Raw genomic sequence first — 13,549 nt, 5'->3', positions numbered from 1 at the left:
AATACTTTTTTCTTCCTTTTCAGAGGTAAAAAGTCTGAATTTAACATTTAAACTTCAACATGTGAAAGAGAATAAATCAATAAACAAATTAAACAAAGACTTTTATTTGATATTTCAGTTTTTCATTGTCCAAAGTGTTTGAACTAAAAACTCTGAAACTGTTGAGAATATTAAAGGTCACATGTGATAAGTGTTGTGCAACAGCCAGAACATGAGTTATGACATGTCCTCCATGTCCTGGACCATGTGACAAACCAGTCGCTTTTATCAACTGAAGTCTCGACAGGAACAAAGACGAAACAAATCACAAGTTTATGAAATAAAAGAAGAAAGAAAATCCTTTCGTCACAAACAGCAAAACAAAAGTGTTTCTCTTAGATTTGACATTGTCAGAGCAGAACCATGACTCTGGCACCAGCAGCCTCAGTCACCGTGACAACAGCAGTCTCAGTCACCGTGACAACAGCAGGTCTAAAACCTGAAGAACATCTAATGAGTCGTTTAATGTGTGACTGTTGTAAACGTGCGACTGAAACGTCTCAGTGAAACGTTGTCAGTTCTGGAGAAGCTCGTGTAAAACAATGAAGAGAATGAGACTGTTTTAGCTCCATTTTAAAGGAGACAAACTCAAATGATGAAAAGACCCCAAAAGAACAACCTGAGGGTCATTATTTCATCTCTAAAGACAGCACAGACTCCGCCCCTTTTTTGTTTTCTCGTGTTTCAGATTGAAACTTAAAGTTGGTGGAGCAGATTCTGTCAGAACTACATTTCCTGTGTTTTTGTCGAGTCATGTTTCAGTTAAAAACATAACATCAAGATTATAAGATACACAATTATGAATTAAGAGAGATTTGTTACATAAGAATGTGACGTTTAGCAGGAAGTTTCAGTCGAACTGGGCTTTATCTTTTCTTTTTAAATGTCTCAGATCGGGCCTGACTCGCATTTTGTTTTCCCATCTGTGTGATATGACACAGAAATAACACTAGAGGGCGCTGTTTTCACACAGGGGGGATGGGAGATACCAGGTGAAGGGCGAGGGGGGATGGGAGATACCAGGTGAAGGGCGAGGGGGGATGGGAGATACCAGGTGAAGGGCGAGGGGGATGGGAGACACCAGGTGAAGGACGAGGGGGGATGGGGGATGGGAGATACCAGGTGAAGGGCGAGGGGGATGGGAGACACCAGGTGAAGGGCGAGGGGGGATGGGAGACACCAGGTGAAGGGCGAAGGGGGATGGGAGACACCAGGTGAAGGGCGAGGGGGGATGGGAGACACCAGGTGAAGGACGAGGGGGGATGGGAGATACCAGGTGAAGGGCGAGGGGGGATGGGAGATACCAGGTGAAGGGCGAGGGGGATGGGAGACACCAGGTGAAGGACGAGGGGGGATGGGAGATACCAGGTGAAGGGCGAGGGGGATGGGAGACACCAGGTGAAGGGCGAGGGGGGATGGGAGACACCAGGTGAAGGGCGAAGGGGGATGGGAGACACCAGGTGAAGGGCGAGGGGGGATGGGAGACACCAGGTGAAGGGCGAGGGGGGATGGGAGATACCAGGTGAAGGGCGAGGGGGGATGGGAGACACCAGGTGAAGGGCGAGGGGGGGTGGGAGATACCAGGTGAAGGGCGAGGGGGGATGGGAGATACCAGGTGAAGGGCGAGGGGGATGGGAGACACCAGGTGAAGGACGAGGGGGGATGGGGGATGGGAGATACCAGGTGAAGGGCGAGGGGGGATGTGAGACACCAGGTGAAGGGCGAGGGGGGATGGGAGATACCAGGTGAAGGGCGAGGGGGGATGGGAGATACCAGGTGAAGGACGAGGGGGGATGTGAGACACCAGGTGAAGGGCGAGGGGGGATGGGAGATACCAGGTGAAGGGCGAGGGGGGATGGGAGATACCAGGTGAAGGGCAAGGGGGGATGGGAGATACCAGGTGAAGGGCGAGGGGGATGGGAGACACCAGGTGAAGGGCGAGGGGGGATGGGAGACACCAGGTGAGAGGCGAGGGGGGATGGGAGACACCAGGTGAAGGGCGAGGGGGGATGGGAGATACCAGGTGAAGGGCGAGGGGGGATAGGAGATACCAGGTGAAGGACGAGGGGGGATGGGAGACACCAGGTGAGAGGCGAGGGGGGATAGGAGACACCAGGTGAAGGACGAGGGGGGATGTGAGACACCAGGTGAAGGGCGAGGGGGGATGGGAGACACCAGGTGAAGGGCGAGGGGGGATGGGAGATACCAGGTGAAGGGCGAGGGGGGATGTGAGACACCAGGTGAAGGGCGAGGGGGGATGGGAGATACCAGGTGACGGACGAGGGGGGATGTGAGACACCAGGTGAAGGGCGAGGGGGGATGGGAGATACCAGGTGAAGGGCGAGGGGGGATGGGAGATACCAGGTGAAGGGCGAGGGGGGATGGGAGATACCAGGTGAAGGGCGAGGGGGGATGGGAGATACCAGGTGAAGGGCGAGGGGGGATGGGAGATACCAGGTGAAGGGCGAGGGGGGATGGGAGATACCAGGTGAAGGACGAGGGGGATGGGAGATACCAGGTGAAGGACGAGGGGGGATGTGAGACACCAGGTGAAGGGCGAGGGGGGATGGGAGATACCAGGTGAAGGGCGAGGGGGGATGGGAGATACCAGGTGAAGGGCGAGGGGGGATGGGAGATACCAGGTGAAGGGCAAGGGGGATGGGAGATACCAGGTGAAGGACGAGGGGGGATGTGAGACACCAGGTGAAGGGCGAGGGGGGATGGGAGACACCAGGTGAAGGGCGAGGGGGGATGGGAGATACCAGGTGAAGGACGAGGGGGGATGTGAGACACCAGGTGAAGGGCGAGGGGGGATGGGAGATACCAGGTGACGGACGAGGGGGGATGTGAGACACCAGGTGAAGGGCGAGGGGGGATGGGAGATACCAGGTGAAGGACGAGGGGGGATGGGAGACACCAGGTGAAGGGCGAGGGGGGATGGGAGATACCAGGTGAGAGGCGAGGGGGGATGGGAGACACCAGGTGAAGGGCGAGGGGGGATGGGAGACACCAGGTGAGAGGCGAGGGGGGATGGGAGACACCAGGTGAAGGGCGAGGGGGGATGGGAGATACCAGGTGAAGGGCGAGGGGGGATAGGAGATACCAGGTGAAGGACGAGGGGGATGGGAGATACCAGGTGAAGGGCGAGGGGGGATGGGAGACACCAGGTGAGAGGCGAGGGGGGATAGGAGACACCAGGTGAAGGACGAGGGGGGATGTGAGACACCAGGTGAAGGGCGAGGGGGGATGGGAGATACCAGGTGAAGGGCGAGGGGGGATGGGAGATACCAGGTGAAGGGCGAGGGGGGATGGGAGACACCAGGTGAAAGGCGAGGGGGGATGGGAGATACCAGGTGAAAGGCGAGGGGGGATAGGAGACACCAGGTGAAGGGCGAGGGGGGATGGGAGATACCAGGTGAAGGGCGAGGGGGGATGGGAGATACCAGGTGAAGGACGAGGGGGATGGGAGATACCAGGTGAAGGACGAGGGGGGATGGGAGATACCAGGTGAAGGGCGAGGGGGGATGGGAGATACCAGGTGAAGGGCGAGGGGGGATGGGAGATACCAGGTGAAGGGCGAGGGGGGATGTGAGACACCAGGTGAAGGGCAAGGGGGATGGGAGACACCAGGTGAAGGGCGAGGGGGGATGTGAGATACCAGGTGAAGGGCGAGGGGGGATGGGAGATACCAGGTGAAGGGCAAGGGGGATGGGAGATACCAGGTGAAGGACGAGGGGGGATGGGAGACACCAGGTGAAGGGCGAGGGGGGATGGGAGACACCAGGTGAAGGGCGAGGGGGGATGGGAGATACCAGGTGAAGGACGAGGGGGGATGTGAGACACCAGGTGAAGGGCGAGGGGGGATGGGAGATACCAGGTGACGGACGAGGGGGGATGTGAGACACCAGGTGAAGGGCGAGGGGGGATGGGAGATACCAGGTGAAGGACGAGGGGGGATGGGAGACACCAGGTGAAGGGCGAGGGGGGATGGGAGTCACCAGGTGAAGGACGAGGGGGGATGGGAGTCACCAGGTGAAGGGCGAGGGGGGATGGGAGACACCAGGTGAAGGGCGAGGGGGGATGGGAGATACCAGGTGAAGGGCGAGGGGGGATGGGAGATACCAGGTGAAGGACGAGGGGGGATGGGAGATACCAGGTGAAGGGCGAGGGGGATGGGAGACACCAGGTGAAGGGCGAGGGGGGATGTGAGACACCAGGTGAAGGGGGGATGGGAGACACCAGGTGAAGGACGAGGGGGGATGGGAGATACCAGGTGAAGGGCGAGGGGGATGGGAGACACCAGGTGAAGGGCGAGGGGGGATGGGAGACACCAGGTGAAGGGCGAGGGGGGATGGGAGATACCAGGTGAAAGGCGAGGGGGGATGGGAGATACCAGGTGAAAGGCGAGGGGGGATGGGAGACACCAGGTGAAGGACGAGGGGGGATGGGAGATACCAGGTGAAGGGCGAGGGGGATGGGAGACACCAGGTGAAGGACGAGGGGGGATGGGAGATACCAGGTGAAGGGCGAGGGGGATGGGAGACACCAGGTGAAGGGCGAGGGGGGATGGGAGATACCAGGTGAAGGGCGAGGGGGGATGGGAGACACCAGGTGAAGGGCGAGGGGGGATGGGAGACACCAGGTGAAGGGCGAGGGGGGAGGGGAGATACCAGGTGAAGGGCGAGGGGGGATGGGAGATACCAGGTGAAGGGCGAGGGGGGATGGGAGATACCAGGTGAAGGGCGAGGGGGGATGGGAGATACCAGGTGAAAGGCGAGGGGGGAGTGGTGGGGGGGTTTAATGAATGAAAATGTCTTATTGACAAAGGTTAAATTTGGCCACACACTAATGTCAACGCTGTGGCGTAGGAATCTCTCGTGGACACACAGCTCAGAGAGGGGGAGGGGGGCCATGCAATGATTATGACCCGTCCTCGAGTCGGCCCCGTCCTCGAGTCGGCCCCGTCCTCGAGTCGGCCCCGTCCTCGAGTCGGCCCCGTCCTCGAGTCGGCCCCGTCCTCGAGTCGGCCCCGTCCTCGAGTCGGCCCCGTCCTCGAGTCGGCCCCGTCTGTTCATCCAAGGAGAAGGATAGAGACTGTTCTCTAGCTAAAAACTGCAGGATATTTGAGGCCCCAGCAGCTGTGAGACGGTTAAAAGATCTGAAAAGTCGATGTTGCACGATATGGGACCTTTAATAACTGTGTTCACTTTCAGAATGCATTCACCCACAGGAGCCCGGGCTCCTGACCCCGGGCTCCTGACCCCGGGCTCCTGACCCCGGGCTCCTGACCCCGGGCTCCTGACCCCGGGCTCCTGACGTGGGTCAAATGCAGAGGACATTGGACCTTGACCACTCCAGCACGACCAGCAGTTTCAGTGTAATATCAGGCGTTGTCCATCAGGGGGCGCTCTGCATGTGGATGCAGCGTGGGGCCCTCAGCGCGGGGCCCTCAGCTCTGTGAGTGGATGCAGCGCGGGCAGCAGTGAAGAGTGTCGTGGATGAAGAGGTCACACTCCACACAGAAAACAGCGCCACACGATGGACACTCAAAGACCTGCGGGACAAGAGCACTTTGACTTCACTGCTACTTAAAACGAGTCAAAGTATAAAAGACTCACAGTTTTGTCGCGGAGCTCGCCCTGACATGACTCACAGAATCTAACACAAAACAACATCTTTAATATTTCATCTTTGACTTGAAAATGACCTGAGCGTTTCTGACCGTTCTCCCTGAAGCTCGTCCAGCGGCTTCTCTGAGAACGACTCCAGAGGAAAGAGATGATGGAACGAGCGCGCCAAGTGTGGCGCCGACACCAGGGTCAGACCTGAGGCAGAGTCGAGACATGAGGCAGAGTCGAGACATGAGGCAGAGTCGAGACATGAGGCAGAGTCAAGACAGTCAAGACATGAGGCAGAGTCGAGACATGAGGCAGAGTCGAGACATGAGGCAGAGTCAAGACAGTCAAGACATGAGGCAGAGTCGAGACATGAGGCAGAGTCGAGACATGAGGCAGAGTCGAGACATGAGGCAGAGTCGAGACATGAGGCAGAGTCAAGACAGTCAAGACATGAGGCAGAGTCGAGACATGAGGCAGAGTCGAGACATGAGGCAGAGTCGAGACATGAGGCAGAGTCGAGACATGAGGCAGAGTCAAGACAGTCAAGACATGAGGCAGAGTCGAGACATGAGGCAGAGTCGAGACATGAGGCAGAGTCGAGACATGAGGCAGAGGCAGAGTCGAGACATGAGGCAGAGTCGAGACATGAGGCAGAGTCGAGACATGAGGCAGAGTCGAGACATGAGGCAGAGTCGAGACATGAGGCAGAGTCGAGACATGAGGCAGAGTCGAGACATGAGGCAGAGTCGAGACATGAGGCAGAGTCGAGACATGAGGCAGAGTCAAGACATGAGGCAGAGTCAAGACCTGAGGCAGAGTCGAGACATGAGGCAGAGTCGAGACATGAGGCAGAGTCGAGACATGAGGCAGAGTCGAGACATGAGGCAGAGTCGAGACATGAGGCAGAGTCGAGACATGAGGCAGAGTCGAGACATGAGGCAGAGTCGAGACATGAGGCAGAGTCAAGACAGTCAAGACATGAGGCAGAGTCGAGACATGAGGCAGAGTCGAGACATGAGGCAGAGTCGAGACATGAGGCAGAGTCGAGACATGAGGCAGAGTCAAGACAGTCAAGACATGAGGCAGAGTCGAGACATGAGGCAGAGTCGAGACATGAGGCAGAGTCGAGACATGAGGCAGAGTCGAGACATGAGGAAGAGTCGAGACCTGAGGCAGAGTCGAGACCTGAGGCAGAGTCGAGACATGAGGCAGAGTCGAGACATGAGGCAGAGTCGAGACATGAGGCAGTCAAGACATGAGGCAGAGTCAAGACATGAGGCAGAGTCAAGACCTGAGGCAGAGTCGAGACATGAGGCAGAGTCGAGACATGAGGCAGAGTCGAGACATGAGGCAGAGTCGAGACATGAGGCAGAGTCGAGACATGAGGCAGAGTCGAGACATGAGGCAGAGTCGAGACATGAGGCAGAGTCAAGACAGTCAAGACATGAGGCAGAGTCGAGACATGAGGCAGAGTCGAGACATGAGGCAGAGTCGAGACATGAGGCAGAGTCGAGACATGAGGCAGAGTCAAGACAGTCAAGACATGAGGCAGAGTCGAGACATGAGGCAGAGTCGAGACATGAGGCAGAGTCGAGACATGAGGCAGACTCGAGACATGAGGCAGAGTCGAGACATGAGGAAGAGTCGAGACATGAGGAAGAGTCGAGACCTGAGGCAGAGTCGAGACATGAGGCAGAGTCGAGACATGAGGCAGAGTCGAGACATGAGGCAGTCAAGACATGAGGCAGAGTCAAGACATGAGGCAGAGTCAAGACCTGAGGCAGAGTCAAGACCTGAGGCAGAGTCAAGACCTGAGGCAGAGTCGAGACATGAGGCAGAGTCAAGACATGAGGCAGAGTCGAGACCTGAGGCAGAGTCGAGACATGAGGCAGAGTCGAGACATGAGGCAGAGTCGAGACATGAGGCAGAGTCGAGACATGAGGCAGAGTCGAGACATGAGGCAGAGTCGAGACATGAGGCAGAGTCGAGACATGAGGCAGAGTCGAGACATGAGGCAGAGTCAAGACAGTCAAGACATGAGGCAGAGTCGAGACATGAGGCAGAGTCGAGACATGAGGCAGAGTCGAGACATGAGGCAGAGTCGAGACCTGAGGCAGAGTCGAGACCTGAGGCAGAGTCGAGACATGAGGCAGAGTCGAGACATGAGGCAGAGTCGAGACATGAGGCAGAGTCGAGACATGAGGCAGAGTCGAGACATGAGGCAGAGTCGAGACATGAGGCAGAGTCGAGACATGAGGCAGAGTCGAGACATGAGGCAGAGTCGAGACATGAGGCAGAGTCGAGACATGAGGCAGAGTCGAGACATGAGGCAGAGTCGAGACATGAGGCAGAGTCGAGACATGAGGCAGAGTCGAGACATGAGGCAGAGTCGAGACATGAGGCAGAGTCGAGACATGAGGCAGAGTCGAGACATGAGGCAGAGTCGAGACATGAGGCAGAGTCGAGACATGAGGCAGAGTCGAGACATGAGGCAGAGTCGAGACATGAGGCAGAGTCGAGACATGAGGCAGAGTCGAGACATGAGGCAGAGTCGAGACATGAGGCAGAGTCGAGACATGAGGCAGAGTCGAGACATGAGGCAGAGTCGAGACATGAGGCAGAGTCGAGACATGAGGCAGAGTCGAGACATGAGGCAGAGTCGAGACATGAGGCAGAGTCAAGACAGTCTAAACATGAGGCAGAGTCAAGACAGTCAAGACATGAGGCAGAGTCGAGACATGAGGCAGAGTCGAGACATGAGGCAGAGTCGAGACATGAGGCAGAGTCGAGACATGAGGCAGAGTCGAGACATGAGGCAGAGTCAAGACCTGAGGCAGAGTCGAGACCTGAGGCAGAGTCGAGACATGAGGCAGAGTCGAGACATGAGGCAGAGTCGAGACCTGAGGCAGAGTCGAGACATGAGGCAGAGTCGAGACATGAGGCAGAGTCGAGACATGAGGCAGAGTCGAGACATGAGGCAGAGTCGAGACATGAGGCAGAGTCGAGACATGAGGCAGAGTCGAGACATGAGGCAGAGTCGAGACATGAGGCAGAGTCGAGACATGAGGCAGAGTCGAGACATGAGGCAGAGTCGAGACATGAGGCAGAGTCGAGACATGAGGCAGAGTCAAGACAGTCAAGACATGAGGCAGAGTCGAGACATGAGGCAGAGTCGAGACATGAGGCAGAGTCGAGACATGAGGCAGAGTCGAGACATGAGGCAGAGTCAAGACAGTCAAGACATGAGGCAGAGTCGAGACATGAGGCAGAGTCGAGACATGAGGCAGAGTCGAGACATGAGGCAGAGTCGAGACATGAGGCAGAGTCGAGACATGAGGCAGAGTCGAGACATGAGGAAGAGTCGAGACCTGAGGCAGAGTCGAGACCTGAGGCAGAGTCGAGACATGAGGCAGAGTCGAGACATGAGGCAGAGTCGAGACATGAGGCAGTCAAGACATGAGGCAGAGTCAAGACATGAGGCAGAGTCAAGACCTGAGGCAGAGTCGAGACATGAGGCAGAGTCGAGACATGAGGCAGAGTCGAGACATGAGGCAGAGTCAAGACAGTCAAGACATGAGGCAGAGTCGAGACATGAGGCAGAGTCGAGACATGAGGCAGAGTCAAGACAGTCAAGACATGAGGCAGAGTCGAGACATGAGGCAGAGTCGAGACATGAGGCAGAGTCGAGACATGAGGCAGAGTCGAGACATGAGGCAGAGTCAAGACAGTCAAGACATGAGGCAGAGTCGAGACATGAGGCAGAGTCGAGACATGAGGCAGAGTCGAGACATGAGGCAGAGTCGAGACATGAGGCAGAGTCGAGACATGAGGAAGAGTCGAGACATGAGGAAGAGTCGAGACCTGAGGCAGAGTCGAGACATGAGGCAGAGTCGAGACATGAGGCAGAGTCGAGACATGAGGCAGTCAAGACATGAGGCAGAGTCAAGACATGAGGCAGAGTCAAGACCTGAGGCAGAGTCGAGACATGAGGCAGAGTCGAGACATGAGGCAGAGTCAAGACAGTCAAGACATGAGGCAGAGTCGAGACATGAGGCAGAGTCGAGACATGAGGCAGAGTCGAGACATGAGGCAGAGTCGAGACATGAGGCAGAGTCAAGACAGTCAAGACATGAGGCAGAGTCGAGACATGAGGCAGAGTCGAGACATGAGGCAGAGTCGAGACATGAGGCAGACTCGAGACATGAGGCAGAGTCGAGACATGAGGAAGAGTCGAGACCTGAGGCAGAGTCGAGACCTGAGGCAGAGTCGAGACATGAGGCAGAGTCGAGACATGAGGCAGAGTCGAGACATGAGGCAGTCAAGACATGAGGCAGAGTCAAGACATGAGGCAGAGTCAAGACCTGAGGCAGAGTCAAGACCTGAGGCAGAGTCGAGACCTGAGGCAGAGTCGAGACATGAGGCAGAGTCGAGACATGAGGCAGAGTCGAGACCTGAGGCAGAGTCGAGACATGAGGCAGAGTCGAGACATGAGGCAGAGTCGAGACATGAGGCAGAGTCGAGACATGAGGCAGAGTCGAGACATGAGGCAGAGTCGAGACATGAGGCAGAGTCGAGACATGAGGCAGAGTCGAGACATGAGGCAGAGTCGAGACATGAGGCAGAGTCGAGACAGTCAAGACATGAGGCAGAGTCGAGACATGAGGCAGAGTCGAGACATGAGGCAGAGTCGAGACATGAGGCAGAGTCGAGACCTGAGGCAGAGTCGAGACCTGAGGCAGAGTCGAGACATGAGGCAGAGTCGAGACATGAGGCAGAGTCGAGACATGAGGCAGAGTCGAGACATGAGGCAGAGTCGAGACATGAGGCAGAGTCGAGACATGAGGCAGAGTCGAGACATGAGGCAGAGTCGAGACATGAGGCAGAGTCGAGACATGAGGCAGAGTCGAGACATGAGGCAGAGTCGAGACATGAGGCAGAGTCGAGACATGAGGCAGAGTCGAGACATGAGGCAGAGTCGAGACATGAGGCAGAGTCGAGACATGAGGCAGAGTCGAGACATGAGGCAGAGTCGAGACATGAGGCAGAGTCGAGACATGAGGCAGAGTCGAGACATGAGGCAGAGTCGAGACATGAGGCAGAGTCGAGACATGAGGCAGAGTCGAGACATGAGGCAGAGTCGAGACATGAGGCAGAGTCGAGACATGAGGCAGAGTCGAGACATGAGGCAGAGTCGAGACATGAGGCAGAGTCGAGACATGAGGCAGAGTCGAGACATGAGGCAGAGTCGAGACATGAGGCAGAGTCGAGACATGAGGCAGAGTCGAGACATGAGGCAGAGTCAAGACAGTCTAAACATGAGGCAGAGTCAAGACAGTCTAAACATGAGGCAGAGTCAAGACAGTCAAGACATGAGGCAGAGTCGAGACATGAGGCAGAGTCGAGACATGAGGCAGAGTCGAGACATGAGGCAGAGTCGAGACATGAGGCAGAGTCGAGACATGAGGCAGAGTCGAGACATGAGGCAGAGTCGAGACCTGAGGCAGAGTCGAGACCTGAGGCAGAGTCGAGACATGAGGCAGAGTCGAGACATGAGGCAGAGTCGAGACCTGAGGCAGAGTCGAGACATGAGGCAGAGTCGAGACATGAGGCAGAGTCGAGACATGAGGCAGAGTCGAGACATGAGGCAGAGTCGAGACATGAGGCAGAGTCGAGACATGAGGCAGAGTCGAGACATGAGGCAGAGTCGAGACATGAGGCAGAGTCGAGACATGAGGCAGAGTCGAGACATGAGGCAGAGTCGAGACATGAGGCAGAGTCAAGACAGTCAAGACATGAGGCAGAGTCGAGACATGAGGCAGAGTCGAGACATGAGGCAGAGTCGAGACATGAGGCAGAGTCGAGACATGAGGCAGAGTCAAGACAGTCAAGACATGAGGCAGAGTCGAGACATGAGGCAGAGTCGAGACATGAGGCAGAGTCGAGACATGAGGCAGAGTCGAGACATGAGGCAGAGTCGAGACATGAGGCAGAGTCGAGACCTGAGGCAGAGTCGAGACCTGAGGCAGAGTCGAGACCTGAGGCAGAGTCGAGACATGAGGCAGAGTCGAGACATGAGGCAGAGTCGAGACATGAGGCAGTCAAGACATGAGGCAGAGTCAAGACATGAGGCAGAGTCAAGACCTGAGGCAGAGTCGAGACATGAGGCAGAGTCGAGACATGAGGCAGAGTCGAGACATGAGGCAGAGTCGAGACATGAGGCAGAGTCGAGACATGAGGCAGAGTCGAGACATGAGGCAGAGTCAAGACAGTCAAGACATGAGGCAGAGTCGAGACATGAGGCAGAGTCGAGACATGAGGCAGAGTCGAGACATGAGGCAGAGTCGAGACATGAGGCAGAGTCAAGACAGTCAAGACATGAGGCAGAGTCGAGACATGAGGCAGAGTCGAGACATGAGGCAGAGTCGAGACATGAGGCAGACTCGAGACATGAGGCAGAGTCGAGACATGAGGAAGAGTCGAGACATGAGGAAGAGTCGAGACCTGAGGCAGAGTCGAGACATGAGGCAGAGTCGAGACATGAGGCAGAGTCGAGACATGAGGCAGTCAAGACATGAGGCAGAGTCAAGACATGAGGCAGAGTCAAGACCTGAGGCAGAGTCAAGACCTGAGGCAGAGTCGAGACATGAGGCAGAGTCGAGACATGAGGCAGAGTCGAGACATGAGGCAGAGTCGAGACATGAGGCAGAGTCGAGACATGAGGCAGAGTCGAGACATGAGGCAGAGTCGAGACATGAGGCAGAGTCAAGACAGTCAAGACATGAGGCAGAGTCGAGACATGAGGCAGAGTCGAGACATGAGGCAGAGTCGAGACATGAGGCAGAGTCGAGACATGAGGCAGAGTCAAGACAGTCAAGACATGAGGCAGAGTCGAGACATGAGGCAGAGTCGAGACATGAGGCAGAGTCGAGACATGAGGCAGACTCGAGACATGAGGCAGAGTCGAGACATGAGGAAGAGTCGAGACATGAGGAAGAGTCGAGACCTGAGGCAGAGTCGAGACATGAGGCAGAGTCGAGACATGAGGCAGAGTCGAGACATGAGGCAGTCAAGACATGAGGCAGAGTCAAGACATGAGGCAGAGTCAAGACCTGAGGCAGAGTCGAGACATGAGGCAGAGTCGAGACATGAGGCAGAGTCAAGACAGTCAAGACATGAGGCAGAGTCGAGACATGAGGCAGAGTCAAGACCTGAGGCAGAGTCGAGACATGAGGCAGAGTCGAGACATGAGGCAGAGTCAAGACAGTCAAGACATGAGGCAGAGTCGAGACATGAGGCAGAGTCGAGACATGAGGCAGAGTCGAGACATGAGGCAGAGTCGAGACATGAGGCAGAGTCAAGACAGTCAAGACATGAGGCAGAGTCGAGACATGAGGCAGAGTCGAGACATGAGGCAGAGTCGAGACATGAGGCAGACTCGAGACATGAGGCAGAGTCGAGACATGAGGAAGAGTCGAGACATGAGGAAGAGTCGAGACCTGAGGAAGAGTCGAGACCTGAGGCAGAGTCGAGACATGAGGCAGAGTCGAGACATGAGGCAGAGTCAAGACATGAGGCAGAGTCAAGACCTGAGGCAGAGTCAAGACCTGAGGCAGAGTCAAGACCTGAGGCAGAGTCGAGACCTGAGGCAGAGTCGAGACATGAGGCAGAGTCGAGACATGAGGCAGAGTCGAGACCTGAGGCAGAGTCGAGACATGAGGCAGAGTCGAGACATGAGGCAGAGTCGAGACATGAGGCAGAGTCGAGACATGAGGCAGAGTCGAGACATGAGGCAGAGTCGAGACATGAGGCAGAGTCGAGACATGAGGCAGAGTCGAGACATGAGGCAGAGTCGAGACATGAGGCAGAGTCAAGACAGTCAAGACATGAGGCAG

At 56.2% G+C, this 13,549-nt stretch overlaps 2 protein-coding genes across 2 annotated transcripts in view; one reads left to right on the top strand and one right to left on the bottom strand.

The window, feature by feature from the left end:
- Window positions 1–5,285, top strand: part of LOC140346750 (ankyrin repeat domain-containing protein 34B-like) — a 23,631-nt gene extending 18,346 nt beyond the window's left edge. The window contains exons 3-4 of the mRNA XM_072432934.1: window positions 4,908–5,179; window positions 5,253–5,285. Coding sequence (XP_072289035.1) covers window positions 4,908–5,179; window positions 5,253–5,285 — 305 coding nt within the window. The remainder of the gene's footprint in view (window positions 1–4,907; window positions 5,180–5,252) is intronic.
- A 185-nt stretch (window positions 5,286–5,470) lies between these two features.
- The window catches only part of gtf2h2 (general transcription factor IIH, polypeptide 2), a 36,225-nt gene continuing 28,146 nt past the window's right edge, over window positions 5,471–13,549 (bottom strand). Inside the window, exons 12-14 of the mRNA XM_072432377.1 lie at window positions 5,762–5,864; window positions 5,658–5,697; window positions 5,471–5,593 (exon numbers count right to left, since the gene is read on the bottom strand). Coding sequence (XP_072288478.1) covers window positions 5,489–5,593; window positions 5,658–5,697; window positions 5,762–5,864 — 248 coding nt within the window. The 3' untranslated portion in view covers window positions 5,471–5,488. The remainder of the gene's footprint in view (window positions 5,594–5,657; window positions 5,698–5,761; window positions 5,865–13,549) is intronic.

The sequence above is a fragment of the Eucyclogobius newberryi genome, unplaced genomic scaffold, assembly GCF_026437365.1.
Source record: "Eucyclogobius newberryi isolate DKJ021-1_F unplaced genomic scaffold, fEucNew1.0.hap1 SCAF_6, whole genome shotgun sequence".
NCBI classification, from domain to species: domain Eukaryota; kingdom Metazoa; phylum Chordata; class Actinopteri; order Gobiiformes; family Gobiidae; genus Eucyclogobius; species Eucyclogobius newberryi.
Note: the sequence above shows the minus strand (reverse complement) of the source record. Positions and strands in the feature narration are given on the sequence as shown.